A 23,913-nucleotide genomic window follows, 5' to 3' on the forward strand; every position below is an offset into this window, starting at 1 on the left:
CACTTCCAGGAAGGGGGATTAATCTCCGTAATCAACAAGCACTTGATATGTATGTTACCAAAAAATTGTCAGAGATTTCATAAACAAATATCAGTAGATGAACAGTTAGGATAAAAATAATTAGCACAAAAATATAATGGAGGACCATTTCCATGGATAAAATGTAGTGTTGATGTAAGCAATGAAGAACTTAAAATTTTAACTTAATCAACAACGACTATAAACTAAGAAAAAGATAGCCAATGAAGACTTAGCAACCGGCTAGACTCCTCCTTATTTGCTTCGAGCAGGGAAAAACAATAGAGACTGATTCTATAATTTTCACTTATAAATAGAGAAGTTAGCCTTCAGCATTTCTCACCCCTCAACGAGCAAAATTACTTGAAGAATATAGAGTGCGTGATCACAATGAAAGGGTTTCTGCAAACTTTCGTTCTTTTGGCCTTGGCTTCCTCATTTGTCTCCGCATTTGACCCAGTCCGCTTCAGGACATCTGTGTAGCCATCGATGAACCAAAGAACGCTGGTATATACTCACTTCTCTTTCTGTATATAACTTCTCATTTATGAAATTAACTGAGGGTTCATTCTTACTGATTTGATTGTTTTATACAGTGTTTGTGAATGGGAAGTTTTGCAAGGACCCCAACCTCGCCAAAGCTGAGGACTTCTTCTTTTCAGTTAAAACGCCAGGAAATACAAACAATCCACTTGGTTCAAATGTCACAGCTGTGACAGTAGACCAAATTCGAGGACTTAACACTCTTGGCATCTCAGCTGCCCGCCTTGACTTTGCACCTTATGGCGAAGTCCCACCTCACACTCACCCTCGTGCCACTGAGATTCTTGTCCTCCTGGAGGGCACTCTTTTCGTTGGGTTCGTCACTTCCGATACCAATCATACACTTATAAGCAAAATTCTTAACCCGGGTGATCTGTTCGTCTTCCCCATTGGTCTCATTCACTTCCAAGTCAATATCAGAAAAACAAATACTCTCGCTTTCTCTAGTTTGAGCAGTCAGAACCCCGGTGTGATTACCATTGCCAGTGCTGTGTTTGGATCAAATCCTCCGATTAATCCAGATTTTCTTGCCAAGGCCTTCCAGTTGGATGTGAAAGTGGTGAAAGATCTTGAGGCAAAATTTAAGATGGATAATTAGATAAATGTGTCAAATGCAGTGAATTAGCTTCTGCTGTTTGAATAACGCTTGTCTGTTTTATTATTACAATGGTGTAATAAAGTGGTTACACGTTTATATTTGCCTCCACTTAGTTAATTTTATCAGATATTGATATAATATTGTGTCCATCTTTCTTCTCTATTCTCTTATTTTTGTCGTAAATATCTTTGTAATTTATAGTATCTTTACAACTGTTGAGATTTTACCTTGAATCTTTGTCCAACATTGTTTTTTTTCCCTTATAAATAAATTGTCTCATAATAATGTTTGTAAGCTGGATTTGTAAGAAAATTTCTCTTCTCTTATAAATAAGTTGTTTTATTTTAAGTTGGGCTATTCTTTAAAATAATAACAAATACCAATAAAATAGATTGTGGTTATTAAATCAATGGTGTAATTGGATTTTTGGGTTTGAGTGTTTGACAAGACCCATCGAAGCCCGCTAATCCCATAACCTCCAAAGACACACTTATAGGGTTTAGAAGGCTAAAATGCATCCTATAAATCTGTTTAGGAATTTCTGCAATATATATTAGCACTTATTGGAACATCATATATAGGCCTCCGTCTTTACCATATTTACATACCAAAATAACAACTTGGTTGCAAATTAAAAAAATAATAATAATGAAATAAATTTTAATCAGGTATCCAGCCTTACCATATACATACCAAAATAATTTTACATCTTGATTCAATTCAAAATCACGGAAATAGTTTAGTTAAGCCTCTACCCTTTCAACATTTCATAAGTTTCTATGAAATGAGACACCTACTGAAGATGTTGTCATGGCACTACCTAATGAAACACTATTATGCATGATCTTAAAGATGTCTTGGAGGGAAAAATTTTATAAGGGTGAGCTAAAAGGGGTCAATGAGTGGGCAATTTAAATCCTTTTGAGAATATTGAATGCATGTCAGAAAGAATAAGTAATATGTCATGATATATCAACAATACACAGATGTTAAATTCTAGAGGAAAAGAATTGGAAACATCCTAACTATAGCTTTACTTAATCCAACCCAAGTTAATTATACTTAAAACCACAACCCCATCTTGCACACTAACTTGAAAGTGCTCATAACATAATTCTCTCATTCAAGTTCAACATTTTCAAGGGAAAAGAAAATGACACCATAGAAGCACTAAGACCCTTTACAGTTGTGCTAGACAAGAACTCCCACACAATCACATTGTCACTACCGATGAAAGTTTAACGATAAGACAACATAATGCTAAATTTTGTCTCCTTAATACTTAGTCTTTTATGTTTATTTTATGCCCAATTATACTTATTAAGTTTATATTTTGATTTAGGTAGCATTTGGAGCAAAACGGGATTAAGTTCACAATTTTTGAACAGTTTTGACACGTCTCTATATTTTTGGCATAATTTTCTCATCTGAGCTCCAAATGAGACGATTCAAGATGCTATGGAAAGCCAAGCAAGATCTCTACAACGTTCATGTTTTAAGCTTTGTCTAGAATTGTGAATCTGTGACAAAACTAATGGCAGTCTTGTAAATAAGGAGCAAAGTTTAGGCTATAGTTATTGTCCAAGGGTAGTTTTGTTTTTTCTTGGTTAAATGCTTTAACTAATTTAACTAATGGTTATAAAACATTAGTTGGTTTTGAGAAAAGGAGGTGAGAAAGTCTTTTACGTTGGCTGTTTCTTTAGAAAGAAAAAAGCCAGCCTTTTGGGTGTGAAATATTTTCTCTCTAGATTCCTCTATTCTTCTCTGCTAGAGTTTAAAGAAAATGCATGAATCCACTATATTTTCATAGATCTAACTGTCTAAACACTTGAGTCAGTGTACAAGGTCGCTGTGATGCTCGGGTTTAGGAAGGATTCGAGTCAACAATGTTGGATTCATTTCCATTTGTGTCTGTAATGCTAGTTTGGCTTCTGAATCTGTAAGTTATACTATTTTTCTTACTAATTAGTAGATTTGCTAGAGGATTCCTCTGCCTTAGATGTAGGGTTCTAATCTTTTGAACCCGAACCAAGTAAATATTGGTGTGTTGATTTGTGTATGGTTTATTATATGATTCTTGTACAATTCTTAATTGAAAATCGATCCGAAACTCTGATTAATATTCAAACTTGATAAAATAAAACATTAACAAGTGGTATCAGAGCACTCTTGAGTTGAATATTGCTATTCTTGTTTGAGAAAAATTGTTTAGAGTGTTTCTTGGTTCAAGATTTGTTTATCTTGTTGTTCTTTACATTCTGATATTGTCGTTTTGAAAGAGCTAAAATTATTTTGCTTGCTATTTGTTCTTTGTTTGTTGATTGTGACTATACTGTTCATGTGTTAGATATTTTGTCACTGTGGCTTAAAGAAATAAAAATAAGTAAATGGCTTGTTTTGATCTCTTTCTATTATTGTGGCTTGTAAAGAACTGAATTAGTAAATACTTGATTAACAATGGCTCAAACAAATATTGATGTTGAGAGATTTGATAGGAAGGGTGATTTTAATATGTGGAGAAAGAAAATGCATGTTGTTCTTGTTCATCAAAAATGTGCTAAGGCATTGGGTGGTGAATCTACTCTCCCTGAAAATATAGACCCTGATTTGAAATCTGAAATTTTAGAAACTGCATATAATCTTCTTATCTTGCATTTATCTGACAATGTCTTAAGACAGGTTGATAATGAAAACACTGCTACAAAGATTTGGTTGAAATTAGAGTCACTGTATATGACTAAGTCCCTAACTAATAAAATCTATCCGAAAGAACAATTGTTTGGTTTTAAAATGGATTCTAATAAATCTCTTGATAATAATCTAGATGAATTTAATAAAATTGTCATTAGTTTGGCTAATATAGAAGAGAGGATATCTGATGAAAACCAATCAATAATCATCTTGAACTTTTTACCTGATTCTTTTAAAGATGTTAAAGCTACAATAAAATATAGTAGAGAGTCTTTATCTTTAGATGATGTATTGGGTGCCTTAAAATCAAAAGATTTAGAAATTAAATTTGAAAGGAAGGCAATCAATGAAGGGTTTCAGGTTAGAGGTAGGACTGAAAAGAGAAATAATTAGAAAAATAGGAAAACCTCTAGATCCAAATCTAAGAGTAAAAAAACTTGTTGATATTGTCATAAAGAGGGTCATTTTAAGAAGAACTGCCCAGAGAAAAAAAAATTGTATAATAATAATAACAATTATGAAAACCATGACATAGTAAATTTCCTAGAAAGGTATGAGTGTTGAGGTTCTTACATTAACAGAGAGAATGTTTAGTGAGGAATGGGTTATGGATTCAGGCTGCACTTTTCACATGACACCTAGGAAAGATTGGCTAACTAACATTAAATACTTGAATAGAGGTAAAGTATTAATGGGAAATGATGAGTCATGTGATGTTATTGCTGTTGGTAGTGTCAAATTTAAAATGCATGATGGTTCTATTAAAATTCTTGAAAATGTGAGGTTGGTGCCTAAACTAAGGAGGAATTTAATCTCTTTAGGTACTCTAGATTCAAATGGATATGTTTTTAAATCTGAAAATGGTGTTCTTAAGGTAATGAGAGGGTTCTTAGTGGTTATGAAAGGGAAATTGAATCAGGGGTTGTACATCTTAGAAGGTTTTGTTATGTTAGATTCTATGAATTTAAATCCTAAATCTGATGAAACTGTTTTGTGGCATAAAAGACTTGGACATATAAGTGTTGTTGAATTGCATGAACTTTGTAAACAGAAATTGATTAATCTTGATAAGATTGGTAATTTGGATTTCTATGAAAATTGTGTTCTAGGTAAGTCACATAAACTTAGATTTACCTCTGCTTCTCAAAGAACTAAGGATGTTTTAGAGTATATACACTATGATTTGTGGGGATCTCCACAGATCCCTAATTCTTTGGCTAATTCTCATTACTTTATAACCTTTATTGATGATTACTCTAGGAGGGTATGGGTATATTTTTTAAAACATAAAGATCAAGCCTTTGACTATTTTAAAGAATGGAAAACACTTGTTGAGAATCAAACTAACAAAAAAATAAAGGTTTTAAGAATAGATAATGGATTGGAATTTTGTAATAAACCTTTTTCAGATTTTTGTAAGAAAGCAGGAATACTTAGGCACATAACATGTACTGAAACACCTCAACAAATGGGTTAGCTGAAAGAATGAATAAAACCATTATGAATAAAGTTAGGTGTATAATGGCAGATTCAGGTTTAAGCAAAACATTTTGGGCAGAGGCAGTTGCCAATGCATGTTATTTGATTAATAGATCACATTCATCTACATTGAATTTTAAAACACCTATAGAACTTTGGAATAAAAAACCACCATCATTAAGCCATTTGAAACCCTTTGGATGTCTTGCATATGTTCATGTAAATCAGGGAAAATTAAATCCTACGACTTTAAAAGCTGTTTTTTTGGGTTATCCTACAGATACAAAAGGCTATAAATTGTGGTTGATTGATGATAAAAAATGTGTGATAAGTAGAGATGTAGTCTTTAATGAATCAAAATTTTATAAAGACTTATTTGTTAATAGTCAGTTAGGACAGGTTCAAATTGAGGTGGAGACGCCACAGTTTAGTTTTCATAGGCAGTCTCAAAAGTCTAATGGTGGACCTAAATTAGGTTTGGATTCAATTTGTGCTTCAAAGTACGAAATCTCATACTTGAATCAGCAACCACCACTACTGAGTCAAGAAGAGAGTCCTTAATCTGATAGTGGTCATAATTTGTCCAATTATCAGCTTACTAGAGATAGGGTTAGAAGGGAAATTGATGTGTGTATGAAATACACACAAATAGGGTTATAATAATATAGTTTTAAAGTGAATTTTGGTCCATTTTGTCAAATTCTTTAAGTTTTATTTAATCTTGATGGCTTGATCTTATTTTGTTCTTTGAATTATATTTGTAGATGATTTGGAGTCATTCAAGCCCCTTTTAGAGTGGAAATGGAAGCTTAAAGAAGCACATGAGAAGGATTTACATCAAGAGGCAGAGAGTAATTATGGGCAGTCTTATGGTCATAATTGGTGCCCATAATTACTAGGCATAAATAAAAAAAAAAGAAAACAAAAAATAGGGTTAAGTGACAGGTATAAAAAGAAAATTACATCTTCTCCAAAGGGGGAATCAAATATACAACAGCTCAAAGGATTTTTAGAGAGAGAAAGCTTCAATAAACAAGTAGAGGAGGGAAGATCCAAGCTTAAGGATAAAAGACCCAAGAGAATCAAGATTGGAAGACTTTAGAGTTTTTCTTATCTCTCTTATTATCTTCTTTCATTGATTCAAAATGTTTTTCTCTCTAACTTTATCTTGTAGTTTGAATTTTATAACCATGAATAGCTAATTTCCTTTGCTAGGGTTTATGATGAATCTATAAATTCTCAAGGATTATGTAATGAGTTTTGATTTTAATTAATGATGATAAATATTCGATTTAACAATTGTGATTTTAACTTCTTGCTTGGTGTTAGGGCCCAATACCATGCTTGTTTATAGATTGGAGTGTGATATTGAGAAATACATACCCGTTTAGTTCATGCCTTTGCTAAACCTAGGGTTTTATTTAGAGATAAATATAAACTTTTTGTGGGTAAATTGATTGTCATAGAAATTAATAGGTTTGATTAACAACATACCACGAAAGTAGGTAAGCTTTTAATCTTAACACGCCTAATTAACCTTGAGAGAGGAATTGGGTAAAATAGGATAATCAACCATCAACAATTCATCTTATTATTGATTTTAATTGGATTCGTTACTGATTTTTTAGTAATTGATAGTGAAATCATAAACCCTAGGCTTCTCTATAATTGGTATTTCACTTTTAATTTGTTAGGTAATTATTTTCCTTTGATAATTTCGATTTAGTTAGTTGATTTATTTTATTTTTTTTAATTCAATCCCAATCCATAGCATTTTTGTTTCTCTAGCTAATTTAAACTATAAAACAAGCTAGTATTCAACAACCAATCTCTGTGAGACCGACATCTTTCTATATTACTTGATTGACTTGTATACTTGTGAGCCATTGGCAACAGCGTCAAAAACTATCAGATTACCTTCTAGGTATGCACATACAGATCTCATTTCATATGCATTACAGATAGGTGATGTGATAGAAATAGATGAAACTATTAATTTCAAGCAAGTGTGTAAAAGTAAATACAGAGATGATTGGATGAAAACTATGAAGACTAAGATGGCTTCTCTACAGAAAAATCACACATAGTCACTTGTAGATAGACGCAAAGGTAAAAAGATAATTGGATGTAAATGGGTTTTCAAAAGAAAACTTGGTAAACTTGGTGTTGAACAAGCAAGATTTAAAGCAAGAGTTATTGCTAAAGGCTTCTCACAAAGAGAAGGCATTGATTATAATGAGGTATTCTCTCATGTGGTAAAGCATACATCTATTAGACTAATGTTATCTGTTGTTGTTCTATTTGATTTAGAATTAGAACAAATGAATATTACTATTGCCTTTTTGCATGGAAAATTAGAAGAACAAATATACATGGAATAGCCTAAAGGGTTTGTGAAACCTGGTAATGAAAATAAGGTTTGTTTACTTCATAAATCTTTGTATGGTCTTAAACAGTCACCTAGACAATGGTACAAAAGATTTGATGATTTTGTTCTTTCAATTGGATTTTCTAGATGCAGTTATGATCATTATGTTTATTTTAAGAAAATTGAAAATGATAGTTTTGTATATTTGCTGATTTATGTAGATGACATGCTTATAGCTTCTAAGGATATGAATGTTTTACTTGATTTGAAATGTATGTTGAATTCTGAATTTGAAATGAAAGACTTGGGTCCTGCAAAGAGAATACTAGGTATGGATATGTAACACCTCTCCCTAGAAGTACTACCTATCGAAGGAGAAATGTTACGAATTAATATCCGGAGCGTCTATTTTTTTCTTTTAAAATACTTTAAAATAAATGCATCACTAAAAATGTTTAGAAAGTATTCCAAGAAAACTAAAAATCTAGAAGTGAATAAAAGATGTTTGTAACACCCTTCCCTAGAAGTACTACCTATCGAAGGAGAAATATTACGAATTAATATCTGGAGCATCTATTTTTTTCTTTTAAAATACTTTAAAATAAACGTATCACTAAAAGTGTTTAGAAAGTATTCTAAGAAAACTGAAAATCTGGAAGTGAACAAAAGATGTATATACTCATGAAAACTCATCTGAAAGCATCTGAAAATATGGAGTAATCATATACAACTGTACAATCATCTCAAAAAGGTCAAAAGTCGATAAGAACATACCACTGTATGTATGTAATATAAACTAGAGATAACCTGCTCTAGTCAGATCTATCTTCATTGACCTGACCCTGCCTTGCAGCTACCTCAATCACCTGTACCTGCAATCAGGAAAGAGAAGGAAGTGAGAGATAAGAACACTCAATAAGGGAAAAAAATTAAGTAAACTATCTCCTTTCTTGTTCTAACTCACTCTCGAGACTCAACCTTACTCATAATCCCCATAAGAACTCGAGGGGATAATCTAGTTCATGTTTTACTATTTGGGTTATACTTTGTCTCATCTGGTGTCTATTTGATACTTTCTGGAAGCTAACTATAGGGATTTGGCACTTTGCTAAGCTCGAGCTCTCTTTCTTTCTCTCACTACACCATTTCTGAATCTGATTTGAGTTCTACTATGAGCATGCTCTACTACGAGCGGACCCTATTATGGGTCTATGTCCTACTATGGACGTGTCCTACTACGGGTGGTGTAGTGTAAAGTGCCCCCTCATAGTTCATAACATGCATGCGTGTCTTATATCTTACTAATCTTGCTTCCATCTAAATCTATTCATAACTCACAAGACCATACTCTTGGGACGACCTCTGAATCTTGAGCCCAAATTCCTTTTCTTTCTTTTCTTCTTCTTTTCTTTTTCTCTCTTTTCTTTCCTTTCCTTTCCTTTCTTTTCTTTCTTTCTTCTTTTCCTTTTTCTCCTCCTTTTCTTTCTTTCTTTCTTTCCAAAAACTACGAAATACTGTTCACAAAACAGTCATTTGGTAGGCAACCTTCTTTTTCATACAATTTAATAGCCTAAACGGTTTCTAATTCATACAAGCTATATATCTTTGAAAAGAGGATTCAAAGATCTTTCCAACAAGCTATAATAGCACTCATAATTTGATAGATAAGGCAGTCAAAACGTGAGATAAAATCAGTGACAAAAACTATCTTTTCTGTTTATTTGGTAAAGTAGTCCTTATGGTTCATACAATATTTAACAGTCCAAATGATCCCCAATTCATACAAGTGAGATGAAATGATGTCTAGCGTCATATTTCTGAGCTAGTACCCGGTGGAGGAGAGGTTTCCACCGATCTAGGCGCTGATATGTATGTTGAGCCCCAGACACCTGATACTCTAGCTGATGCCCTGATATTGATAATTATGATGCTTTGGCAAATGAGGATCGTGATTCATTCGAGTTACAGACACGTCCTTTTAGTAAGAGATCTCGAATGGCTATTAGAGTGAGTTTATCTGTTGAGCTGACCTCTTCCTCAGCTGCTGATCCTATCTCTCTTTTATCTGCTAAGCTTGCTGCTCTTTGTGCTGAGGCTCACTCTGATTTTACTGATCTTCATACTGAGGTTTGTTCTGATTTTGCTGATCTTCGTGCTGAGGTTCGCTCTGATTTTGTTGATGTTTGTACCAGTATTGCTAAGCTCTGGGGTGGCATCGATGAGCTTCTTTGTCGTTTTCCTCTGCCTTCTTAGTTTATCTATATTTTTCATTACATTTTTTGTTATGTATGGACTTTTCTCATATACTCTTATTTTGCTGATTATCTCTATCTTTCATTATATTTTTGTCATGTATGGACTTTCCTTATATATACTCTTATTTTGTTGTTTATCTCCATTTAGCCATTGTCTTCATGCATTGATGTGGATGATCATTGATATATTTAGATATTGTCTTAATGATTATTTTTGGGCCATTTTGGTGATCATTTGCTTTTATATTATTTTTGTCTCCTTGATTAGATCATTTTATCCATTGCCTTATTCTTTTTGATAATGACAAAAGGGGAAAAAAGTTTGATTGGCGATTGCTACTTTCATTTCATTGATGTTGTGGATATTTTGATGAAGATATATGTTGTGGATATTGTGGATATTTTGATAAGAATATATGTGATTGATGAGATTAATGTTGAACATATTATTATTTGCATATATTTAGGGGGAGGAAACTTGATTTTTTAAGGTGAACTCTTGCAAAATTTCTTAAAAGATCAAGTGTTTCTTAACTTCAAGGAAATACATTCATTGATATATTTTATAAAATTCCTTGAAGTGCATATGTGTTTGTCATCATCAAAAAGGGGGAGATTGTTAACTCAAGAACTAAATATGCTCTTATTTTGATGATAACAAACTAATATGTCCCTTAGCATATTAACTAATGATTTTATTTGAGTGTGAACTTAGATTGCAAGAATTTATCTAATGCACTTGAAGGAGTTTTAAGATGAAAATGAAAGAGAAGACTCAATTGAAGAATTCTTGAAGATTTGAAGAAACACTCAAGTTTAGGCAGACATGTTTGTAATTTGGAGCATTCGTTTTGATTAGAATATTTATTTGCATGGGATAGCTCACTTGAAAAACTCATTTTCGTATCTTTCACATTTTGGGTTAAAATGTCATTTTTCAAAGCCAATTTTTTCACCAAATTTTATTAATTCTTTTAAAATGATGAAGTTTTGTGAACTATATTTTCATATCTTAAAATTGGTTTTGAAAAAATTTTCAAAAATGGGTTAAATTGTCACTTTTCAAAGTTTTAAGGGTCAAATATAATTTTTGAAAATTTAAGGGGTAAAATGCAATAAAATTTGGTCAACCGTATTTGACCAACTGAATCAGCTTTCGAATTGTCTAGAAGCCACATATTTTGGCTTCCAAAAATTCGGTCAATAGAATTAAATTCGGTCGATCGAATTTTGGTTTGAATTTTTTCAACGACTAGTGTCATGTAAGCTCCACGGAAGTGCCACGTCACATCTGGTTGACCGAGTTACATCTGGTCAATCGAATTGTGTATTTTCTGGAAAATTAAAACGGCTATTCTTTGTGCACAACGGTAACTTTCCTCATTTTCCCTTATATAAACCCAATCAAATTCATTCGAAAAGAACTTTTGCCACAAAAAACTTTTATATATTTGAGAGCAAATTAGTTTTGAGCTATTTACTTGCAAATTCTTCTCTCTAATCAAAACCCTTGCTCATACACTTTGTAATTTCATTTGCATTGGGTTGTATTAAACTTTAACTTTCATATAAACTCTTGAGAGAGATCATATTTCAATTTTGTACTAAAATTCGTGCTATAAAAGAGTGAAGTTCACTCTTGGAGAGATTAGAAAATTTCTTATAAGAGAAATTGAGTTTCAACATTTGTAAAGGTTAATAGCATCTTGGAAGCTATTTTGGTTGTGAAGAAAAGCTTGGTTGAGGTTTAGGTCAATCAAGAATTAGTGGAATATTCCAAGGGAGAAAGCTTGGAGGAGTGGACGTAGGCCGGGTTGAGCCGAACCACTATACATCACGTGTTTGATTTTCTCTTCCCTTAAACTCATACTTTATGTTATGTTATTTTGATTGTATTGATTATTTGGAATATTTTAGTTATTCTCATAAATTGGATTAAAAATAGGCAACATTTATTGATTTGAATAAATTGCTTTAATTCTCAAATTTGATAAAGATTGTTTTAAAATTGTCTAATTCAGCCCTCCTCTTAGGTCATTCGATCCTACAGAACCAACAACCTTGATAATAGGGGGTCAACCAATGGATTTTGTTTGTATCTTGTAGACAATTGTTGTGATTGCGCCTTGAATCTTTGTCCAACAATATATTTTTTCCCAATAAATAAATTTGTCTCATGATATTTGTAAACTTGATTTGTAAGAAATTTTGTCTTCTCTTACAAATAGGCTATTTTGTTTTAAGTTGGACTATTTTTAAAAAGAGTAAATAAAACCAATAGGATACATAGTGGTTATTAAATTAATGGTGTAATTGGGTTTTTGGGTTTGAGTGTTACCAGGAATTTTATGATTTTCCTTGTTCTAAAGGTCACATAGTTATAAAGATTTTTTAATTAATGGATAAAATTTGTCGTAGATCACTTTAGGTTGGGTTGAATCAGATATTTATGTGTTCTTTGTTTTGATTTGCTCTATATTATTTGTTAGTTGGAGTTCTATGTAATTTTTTTAATATTAACAAGTGGCATTAAAGTGAAGTTCGCAATGTGGAAAAGGCAAGCCTAATATGAGAAAGAGTTTGATTCAAGAAAAGAGTTTCAAGGCTTACTTTGTGTGAAACTAATATCTTAAAATGTAAGGATCTCCGTTATTTTGAAATTTGAAAGTTCACTATTTGATGAAATGCCATTCAAGATTTATTAGTGTAATAAGTGTTAAATGAAAGATTAAAGGATATTAAGCCAGAGGGAACAATTGATAGTACTTAGAGTAAGATTCAAAAGAGAGATGTTAGTGCCATTAGATTGATTCTAGCTTGAGAAATAATGTATAATGTGTTAACTGAGAATATAAATGTTAGAACTTGAACCCAGTACCTTATCAATTGATATAATTTGTGTGTCATCTAGTCCATTTCACTTTCATATTGCATTAGCACATATGTTGACAAACAAAATATTATTGACCTTTGAAGTATAAGTAATGTTATATGCATTTAAAATGTATAATAATAATATATCACTATATGATTAGGTATTACTCAATCACATAATAACACATTTTCACTGATACTCAATCTGGTACTTATTTTGAATATACATAGCATACTTCAAACCTCATATGTGATATGTCAACAACATTTCATATGTCAGCATATGTGTTAATGCAATACAAAAGTGAACTTGATTTGATAAGGTATCAAGTTTAAATCTTGCCATCGGTGAACCAAATAGCCCTAGTTTTAATTTTCTACTAAGTTCTTTTTCTATTTATTAATTTAAACTAGCTAACTCTTAACCATTATGTACCTTGGCATAAATTCTTATTGATTTGATTCCTTAATGTAGTGTTTCTGAATGGAAAGCTCTGCAAGGATCCTTAACTTGCCAAAGCGTAGGATTTCTCTTTTTCAGTTAAATTACCTAGAAATACAAATTAACAATCCAGTTGGTTCAATTGCTACGGTCGTAAGTGTCGATGAAATTCCAATCTTAGCATTTTGAGTACCCATATTAACAGGACCTATCTTGACCTACTAAACTTGTAATATCCGAACACTCTTATGAGACTTAGGAGGTCGAGACGTATCCTGTAAAGCTGCTAAAATATTCCACAAAACACACACACACACATATAAATACATCTTATATTCCATTCAAACATGAGAATAAGTTTTTTGTTAGACCTCTAGCCATTCAATTTTTTTTTTTTTTTTGCATAAATTCACAAGATCCATATACACAACAAATACGACACCGATGGAAGATGTTCTATGGTGGCACAACCTTGAGCAGAATCACGGCTTGACATAACCTTGGAGATGTCCTAAAGGGGCAATTTCTATAAGGGTGAGCTAAAAGCTCAGTAAGTGGACAGTTATAAAACAATTCTAGAATAACTAAATGTTTATATATGAAGGAACATATAACAGTTTCATAATATATTAGCCAACCAAGATGTTAAATTTCTAAGAAGAAACTGAACCATCGACACTAAAATAAAATCATTTATTGTTGATAATTAAGTTTTATTAAGAAACACCGTCCTTGAATTACCATTAGAGTTCTTACCAAAATAATACAAATGTTAAATTTTGTGAAAACGTTGCACTAATGTTAAAAATGTTTAGGGAAGGTCATATTTAAATGGAAAAATTGATTAGTAACAACTCATATTTATTTCTTTCTTAATATGAACCCCTCCCCAAAACAATAACTTGAGCTATACACCACCACTTATATTCTCTAGAAGAAATCTGTTGTACCTGGTGAGTATCCCTTACACAGGCAGAGCGAGGAAACTGTCATACCCGACATCTTGTAATCTTGCTTAGGTAGAGCACTAAAATCTGTCATGTCTGACATAATACACAAACAAAGCAACTGAAATATGTCATACTTGACATAAAACACTGTACATGCAGAGCAGTAGAAATCGGTCATATCTGGCATAAAACACTGCATAGACAAAGCAACTGGAATCTGTCATACCCGACATAAAGCACTACACGGGCAGAGCACTTATCACATGATATGCATTTGCCAAGAATATTTGAGTGTTACCATGAAATGCCCAGAGAAAGACAAAAAAAAAATAGTTATAGGAAACTTAAGGGGGCTATGTGAATTTTTTTTTTAAAAGTATGGGCTTAAGGGAAATTTTCCATATATTAATTAAGCCATTAGGCTTAGTTTCTTTATTTCTTCAACGAAAAAAAACTCCAGAGCCACCGACGAAGAGAAGAAGGAAAAGCAAAAGAGAGAAGAAAAGGAGAAAAGAAAGAAGGAAAAAGAAAAAGAAGAAAAGAAAGGAAAAGGAGAAGGAAGGGAAAAGAATTTGATAGGAAAAGGGGTTGGGATATTCAATTTTTATTCAAAAATTTTTAGGGTTTGTTATATTTGTTCAATTTAGGGATTTTCAAAATTCTAACCATATTATTTCAAATTGGTTTGATTAGGTGAAGAAGAAGGAGAATTAGCAAGAGATTTCAACCCTGGCATAGAGACAACCCAAATCAGTGAGTGGGAATAGATTTTTCCTTTTTTATAATTTTTGGGCATAAATTTCATTTATAATCTTGTGAAATTTTATGGTAATTATTGTGAAACCTTGAAAAATAGTAGCCTAGATTGGTGAAAATCTCTCAAATATATATATATATATATATATAGTTTCTTTAATGCATGTTATGGATTTAGGATTTGGGTGGCTACAAAGTAAATGTTACATTATTCAGTGGATTCAGAATGTTTAATTAAGTAATGTGGTGACCAAGTGAATTCCAGAAATTATTAAATTGATGTTTTGTGTTGTGGTTGATTTGGAAGTGTTTAGTTGAGCTTTATGTGAGTTGGAAGTGTTTACTTGAGATTCATGTGTGATTTACATTTGCTTATGGTGGTTGTGGCGCTTGCCGATGAGTATTGTCCAAAAAGGTCATAATATCAAGTCATTTTCTTATATATATATGGTGATAAGATTTGGTTATTACTTATTATGCAATAAAATGTTTTGTCTGGGCAATATTTATGTCAGGTACGACAAATTTAGATGCTCTGCCTGTGCAATATCTATACAGGTATGACAGAATTTAGTGCTCTGCTTGTGTTTTATTTCATGCCAAGTATGACAGATTTGAGGCTCTGCCCGTGAGAGATTATATTGGGTATGACAGTTGTTTTCCTCTTGCTCTGCCTAGGTGGCGACACCCCTGGGTATGACAGATTTCCTTTTATATGATATTTTGATGTCTATCTTTATATGAGAATGGTGTGATATCTTTATATTTTAAAATCTTGATATGGAAGGAAACTTATAAGATAAAGATAGTATTGCTATTGAGTTGGAAGTGGAAATTCATGAATGATTGATATGTTACTATGAGATAAAGGTAGTATGATTAATTTCATCCTTGTGACAATCAACTTATGTGATGTTATTGTGTGATGAACATTTCAAGTTAATGTACATGAGAAGCATGTGGTTTAAGCATAATTAGCATAGTGTGTGGCTCATATTATGGCATACTATTATACTTTGACATGCATTAATATTCTCAAGGATTTAAATTTCTTACTCACTGAGCTTTTAGCTCACCCTTATAAATGTTTTCCTCCCTCCAGGACATCCTCCAGATCGTGTTGGATAGTGTTTCATTGGGTTGTGCCACGGTGTAGCATATTTAGTGTTGGATATAAACTTTTTGTTGTTTTTTTGATAAACTTATGAAATGTTGAAAGGCCGGAGGCCTAATTACAATATTCTCATGATTTTTGAAATGAGTAAAAATGTAAATTATTTTGTCATGTATGTGATAAGGCCGGAGGCTTGATTTCAGGTTTATTTTATGATTTCTTGGCTTTAATCAGGATGTATTTTGACATATACTCATATAAAGGTCGGAGGCCTATAGATGATATTATTTTACGTGTTAGGATATGGTGTAGAAAAGTTTTTCAAACAAGAATACAGGATGCATTTCGTCCTTCTAAGCCTATAATAGTATTCTCAAAGGTTATAGGATTAGCAGGTCGGGATGGGTCATGTCATACCATATTTTAATGTTATATTCATTACACAATAACTCAGTAATAGATTAAAAATAATCATTATCAAGTAGTCACACTCTCACCATATTGAATAAACTATATTAAGTCTACATCCAACTACAACACCATTTTGATAACCTTTCCATCACTAAGTTAGGCTAACCACCTAGTCATATTCATTATTGAATTAAGATTCTTCAGTTCTACAGCTACGCATAATATTAATAATAATTTATTCAGCTATTTCAATCATCCATGAAATTTGAGTAATATAACCTTCAACTGTACAACCTCACAAAATATTAGTCCAAATAATATTAGCAAATTTCAGTCTCTCATAGAACAAAACTAAATATCCAACTCTACAACCACAAGCAATATCAATAAACAATTTATTTAGCAATTTCAATCCTTCATGGAACTGAATAACAAAACCTTTAACTATAAAATCTCATAACATATATATATTCAAATAACATTTAGCAATTTCAATCGCATAAAACTGGACTAAACATCTTTTAGCTCTACAACAATACACGACACCGACTAAATCAACTCTTAACAATTTCCTTCACCCGTCAAACTGAACTAAATACCTTCCAACTTTATAGCTACACAAAATATCAACACATTAAATATCCAAATTTCAGTTAAGTCATAATCAAATTAAACAACTTCGGCTCCCCAGCCACACATACAATATTAATTAAATTAACCTTCAGAATTTATAATAATACACAACATTGGATTAAGTGGGCTTTCACTCTATAGTTACTCACAATCAAAATCAACTACATGCATAATATTCTATTTTTTATAAGAGATTCCATGAAATCAATAATTTCATTTGTCAAAGATTTAAAAAATAAAAATATAAAATTTTCATAATATAAAATTTCAATTCAAAGTTTGTTTCTCACTCACTGATTTGAGTAGACTCAAAGTCGGTGTTGAAATTCTCTACTAATCCCTCCTCCGTTCTTACCTTTTCTCTTTAATTTGAAGCAACACATTAGAATTTTGGAAATCCCCAATTTGAACAGTAACTTAAAACCTAAAACTAAAATAAGGGGAAAATGGGTACCTTTTCTCGTTTCCCATCCATTTCCTTTTCTATTTCCGTCTTCATCTCCCTTTTTTTTTTTTCCTTCTTCTCGTCTTTCCCCTTTCCTTCTTCTCTTTCTCGCTGCTGCTTTCCCTTTTCTTTCTTCTCTTTCTCGCCTTTGCTTCTGTTTTTCTTTCTCTTTTTCCTTTTTAAAAAAATGTAAGTCTAAAAGCCTTTTCCTTTATTTAATGTTTCAATGGAAAATTTTCCTTAAACCCCCAAACATTTGCTTAATCTTATGTTACCCCAAATGTTTTCAATACTATAAAAATATTACTTATTTTATATCATTTCTCATTTAAAGCACCCTACCAAAAATATTGGGCATTTCACGTATTGACTTCGCACCTTATGGCTAAACCCACCTCACACTCACCCCACTGTCATTGAGATTCTTGTTGTCTAGGAGGGCATTCTTTTTGTTCGTTTCGTCACTTCCAATCCAAACAATACTCTAATCAGCAAAATTCTTAATAAGGGTGAAATGTTCATGTTTTCGATTGGTCTCATTCACTTCCAAGTCAATATCAAAAAAACAGGATTGTTGCCTTTTCCAGTTTGGGCAGCTAGTACCCTGGTATGATTACTATTGCCACCGTCGTACTGGGATCAAATTCTCCAATTAATCCAGATTTTCTTGCCAAGGCCTTCCAATTGGACATAAATGTGGTTATAGATCTCCAAAAAAAGTTCTAGATGCATACAAATAAAAAATGAGAGATTTTTTCGAATAACAAAATGCTTACATGTATTATTTCTTTCTCTTTTCTCTCCTCTCTTCTTTTTCAGTTACATTTTTCGATGACATTAAAAAAACTGATTGACAATGAATCCCACAGGTGACTGCACCCAGAGTTGTTTTGCCCATAGGGAAAAAAATTCTAAAAAATGACCAGCTTTGTTGATGTTATTGTATATCTAAATGTTAATGCATAAATAGTTTGACTTGTGGACATCAGTTACATACAGTACACATTTAATCAATAATAACAACCATTAACTAATTATTTATTAACTGATACACATACAGTACTCTTGTTTTCTCTACGATCTTTTGCCAAACCATCTCTCCAAGAAAACAAACACTTTCATTCATCAAACAAAGCTACAATCCCTCTTTCTCAGAGCCAGAATGCTTAGCGATCTTTTCATATTAGCGGCCGTAAAGGCCAGAGATGGGGCCGAAGAGTTCTTCAAACTCAACAACATACATATGGCGATCAGGTCTGTCACAGCAGCCAAAGAGTTCAATCCGGAATTACCTAACATCGATGAGTACTTCATGGCTTACAAAGTGCACGAAATGGCCGCCAAGAAAAGCACCTGGTACGAGTTTCTTGCTTTGAGTGACGTCCAAGTCGATTCAACCGTGATCAAGAAACAATACAAGAAAATGGCTCTTAAGTTGCATCCGGACAAGAATCATTCTGTTGCTGCAGAGGGGGCTTTCTTACTCATTCAATCTGCTTTCGAAGTTTTGATAGATCCTGCAAAAAGACAAGTCTACGATAGTGGCTTGTGCTCCAAGAAACGCCCTCATATGTCACCGCACACCGCGTCTGATTCTTCTAAATATTCTAAACCGTCAAAGCCTACAAGTGAAGAAGCGATCTCCAGTCAGTCTCGGCCTCGAGAGGCAGCTGATCGTTCTTCATCTGGATTTGGAAAAACATTTTCATCTGAGTTCAGAAGAACATCTTCATCTGGGTTCGGAAGCACGAGACCAAAGAAACTTGCAGTTGCCGTGGAGGGTGCAATTTACGAAACGTCAGAATTAAAATGGTTCTCCAAGCTAATGGGACCAGAAAGATTGTTGTTTCTCGTAATGGTGAAGTTATAGTTCAAACCCCTTTGGCTTTGTAATGGACTTTGATTAATGTAATTCACTATTATGTAATGGAATTCAATTCTTTGAAAACTCTCTCTGTAATCGTTGGAGAAATTTTGCTCTATCATCTTTTTCCAGTTTTATTTTATGTTTTATATACCTAAACTAATGATGATATTACAAGTTTTAAGGTAATTTTTACCTGTGGAGGAAACTCTTCAGTGAATAATATATTCTATGATTTTCTATGGACATATAATGTGTTGAGGATACTCTTCCAGTTGGTTGCAACACCGATAACACACTTACCTCCAAAGTTCTAATAAGGGTGATGTGTATGTGTTTCCCAATATTTTCCTGTTTCACTTTGAATTCATCGTCGGAAAGACCGATGCTATTGCACTTGCCGCCATTGATCCTGGAAATATGTGGTTGAATTCATTGAATCAGCTTCTAATTTTTTCAATAAATTTTCCAATGATCTCCTAATTATCATTGTTATTGTGATTCTGTAGTCAATTAATTAACTAATCAAAGACGTTGCACGCATGCCTATATGTACCTCAATGGTCCAAACTAACTATAAATTTTCTTATTTCTAACTCTCTACGGGCCCCTGTTACGTCTCTCTCGCTAACAAATAATGCTCAAAATTATATTAGTTTTTCAACTGTTTGTGTTTTACTGCTTTTGCTAGATAAATTAATTAAAATAGATATGAAATTTTTCGTTTAAATGTTTTTTTGATAAACTCTAAGTGATCTTATTTTTTTTAATAAATTTAATTTTCATTCCAATAATACTTTTTACCTTATTACTTCATATTCAAAGTAGTTTTTAATAAACAATCTTTTTTTTTCTCCTATGTTATCATATTGAGTATACAGATTAGTTTTTGTGTAATTGTTGATATTTATAAATCGAAAACAGATTAATTTCTAATATAAAAATTAATATTTGTAAATCGTAATGAAATAATGAACATACCTACACAGAGTGTGTATGGGTGCGAAAGAGTGCCAGCGGGTGTGAAAAGATACACGCGGATGCGAAAGGGTGCAAGCGAGTTAAAAAAAGTGCGAGCGGGTGCCAAGGGATTTCAACAAACTCCAATAGTGAATTTTTTAGAAACTTTTAGTCTAGTGGTAATGGCAACAATAGTCAGAGTTATGCTCAACTTGACAGTGTTTTTTGACGGGAGAGTTCACCAAATTGATATCAATAATGTTTTTCTCAATGGGGATTTGCAAGAGGAGGTGTTTATGACTCAACTAAGAGGGTTTGAAGACAAGCTGAGACCCGGTTTTGTTTGCAAATTGCGGAAGGCATTATATGACCTAAAACAAGTCCCAAGAGCTTAGTATGACAAGCTAAAACAGATGTTTATTTGTTTTTAAACAAGGCACATCATTAGTATATGTACTCATTTACGTTAATGACATATTTCTCACAAGGCTAGATTCTGATTTTATTAGAAGGCTAATAAATTATCTGAATGATCAATTTGCACTGAAAGATATGGGTAAATTGGATTTTTTCTTGGGTTTGGAAGCAAAAAGAAGTCAAAAAGGTTTGCTACTGAGCCAAACAAAATATGCTTCTGATCTCTTGCATAAGTTGAACATGCAAGATTGCAAATCTGTTTTCACACCAATGGTCGTAGGTAGTAATTTTTTTCCTAGAGATAGTCCTGTATTTGATAAGCCAACGATGTATACAAGTGTTATTGGTGCACTACAATATCTAACCCTTACCAGACTTGATCTTTCTTATGCAATAAATAAGTCAAGTCAGTTCTTGAAGGAGCCAACACAACTTCAATGGCAGGCAGTAAAAAGAGTGTTGCGATATATTCAAGGTACACTAGAGTATGGCTTGATGTTTAAGCCTTCTTTGATATTGAATTTGGAGGTTTTTTCAAATGCAGATTGGGCTGGAAACTTGGAGTACAAAAGATCCACAAGTGGGTATTGCATTTACCTTGAAGGTAATCTGGTTCAGTGGAGCTCTAAAAAGCGAAGAGTTGTGGCTTTCTCATCCACTGAATCAAAATATGAGGCACTCAGTCAGGCAACTACTAAGGTTAAATGGTTAAGATCTCTATTCAGTGAATTGGATTTGGAGTGGTTTAGTCAAGCAGTAATTGTTGAAGAATAGAGGTAACTTTATATAAGGGAAAAGTTTTGTGAGAGAATTATTTGAGAGGAAGACTTATAATTCTTTTGATTTTTCTCTCTACTCCAAATGCAAAACAACTAGAGTATTTATAGGTACAAGAATGACTTTTAAAATCCTAAATACATGAACCTAACATTGAACTTATACATTAGTGATTAACACCCTAACATTGAACTTGTGCTACTAACATTGAACTTGTGTATGAACATGAACTTGAACTTGTACATAAATCATGCATGAACATGAACTTATGCTATGAACATTGAACTTTGAATAGAAAATTAAGTTTAATTCAACACCCCCCCTTAAACTTAATTCTGTCTTCATCCTTCATGCCAAGAAGATTCTTAAATTTTTCAAACAACTTGACAGGCAATGGCTTTGTAAAAATGTCGGCCACTTGATCTTCACTCTTCATATAAACCAATTTTAAAACTTTATCTTCATTACCTTTTTTCTCATACCCGGGGGGTTGCTCAATGTATACTTCTTCTTCCAAAATCCCGTTAAGAAAGGCTGACGTGACATCAATTTGATAAATACGCCATTTCAATTGAGCCACAAAAGAAATCAAAAGTCGAATGGTCTCCATTCCAGCCACTGGTGCAAACACCTCTTCATAATCGATGTCGGCTTGTTGCTTGTAATCTTTTGCGACCAATCTAGCTTTGAATTTCTCGATTTCGCCTTGTGGATTCATTTTCTTCTTGTACACCTACTTGACACCAATAGCCTTATGACCTTCAGGAAGAGAAGTGAGCTCCCATGTGCCATTTTTTTCAATTGCACGCATCTCGTCATCTATAGCGGCTCGCCACTTGCCATCTATAATCGCTTTTTCAAAAGAGATATTTTCGCCTTGAGCTAGGAGACACACCAAGTGCAACTCAATTGTCGCCTCATATAAGTCATATATACTCTTAGTTTTCTGGGTTCTTGCCTCGTCATCCGAAGAAATCGACTCGGGTGTTGCAATCATTGGTGCCTCATGGTTGCTGGATGTTAGCTTTGATATATTCATCGATGTGAGCATCTCATCTCTTCCCTTCTCATGTATGATTTCCAACATCGAATTCCAATCCCACATGGCTTTTTCATTTACCTGCACATCACGACTAATATGCATCCTTTTGTTAATAGGATCAAAGAGTTTATAAGCTTTAGATTTCTCATCATACCCAACAAAAATCAACTTCAAGCTCTTGTCATCTAACTTCACGCGCTTTTGATCTAGTATGTGCGCATACGCCACACTGCCAAATACTTTTAAATATGCCACCGTTGGTTTTAAACCACTTCATGCCTCTTGTGGAGTTATATATTCCAAGCTCGATGTTTTGCAACGATTTAGCAAATAGACGGCACAATTCACTGCCTCCGCCCAAAACTCTTTTGGCATGTTTTTACTCTTGAGCATGCTTCGGACCATGTCGAGAATAGTCCGATTCTTACGCTCCATTACTCCATTTTGTTGTGGTGAATATGGCACTGTCAAGTGGCGTCGAATACCATGTTCTTCACAAAATAGATTAAATGCGGTCGAAAGAAATTCACCACCTCGATCCGATCTCAAAACCTTGATGTAACAACCACTTTGTTTCTCAACAAAAATTTTGAACTTCTTAAAAATTGCAAAAGCCTCTGATTTTTCTTTCATGAAATGAACCCAAGTTTTGCGTGAAAAATCATCAATAAAAGTTATGAAATACCTGTTCCCACCAATTGAGCTCGGCATGATCGGCCCACAAATATCGGTATGCACTAATTCAAGAGGCTTCTTTGCTCAATAGTCTACCATTTTCGGAAAGCTACTCCTCGGATGTTTGCCAATCACACACCCTTCACAAAATTTATAGAGAAAATCAATCGATGGTAGTCTATACACCATGTTCTTGCTAGCCATTTCTTTTAGACTTCCAAAATTAACATGTCCAAACCTCAAATGCCACAACCAAATTTTGTCTTCTACACAAGCCTTCAAACACTGTGCTTGAATGTTTACCAAATCCAATTTAAACATCCGATTTTTGTTCATCTCAACTTGGGCTATTATCCGATTATTTTTGTCTCGCAAACAAAGAGATCGGTTTTTCATGGACACCGTGTGACCCCGTTCCAACAGTTGTCCCAAACTCAAAATATTAGTCTTCATTTATGGGACATAATAAACATTTGAAATAAACTTTTGTGTCTCATCTTTCAATTTAATCAAAATATTACCTTGCCCTTCGACACACACTCTGGAAGCATCACCAAAAGAGACATGACCATTTGAAATCTCCTCCAATTCAGTAAACATA

General features: G+C 33.1%; 2 protein-coding genes and 1 pseudogene across 2 annotated transcripts; all 3 read left to right on the forward strand.

Moving 5' to 3' along the window:
- The first annotated feature begins 408 nt into the window (after nt 1–408).
- On the forward strand, nt 409–1,248 carry LOC123209719 (annotated as a pseudogene).
- Nucleotides 1,249–18,820: 17,572 nt separating this feature from the next.
- On the forward strand, nt 18,821–19,447 carry LOC123208696 (uncharacterized J domain-containing protein C17A3.05c-like). The gene has a single exon (XM_044626216.1). It carries the CDS (start codon nt 18,821–18,823, stop codon nt 19,445–19,447), a length of 627 nt encoding a protein of 208 aa, XP_044482151.1.
- Nucleotides 19,448–20,953: 1,506 nt separating this feature from the next.
- On the forward strand, nt 20,954–21,592 carry LOC123208697 (secreted RxLR effector protein 161-like). Its single transcript, XM_044626217.1, has one exon. The coding sequence runs from the start codon at nt 20,954–20,956 to the stop codon at nt 21,590–21,592; it is 639 nt and encodes a 212-aa protein (XP_044482152.1).
- Nucleotides 21,593–23,913: the final 2,321 nt, after the last annotated feature.

Source organism: Mangifera indica, chromosome 2 (assembly GCF_011075055.1).
Source record: "Mangifera indica cultivar Alphonso chromosome 2, CATAS_Mindica_2.1, whole genome shotgun sequence".
Lineage (NCBI taxonomy): Eukaryota > Viridiplantae > Streptophyta > Magnoliopsida > Sapindales > Anacardiaceae > Mangifera > Mangifera indica.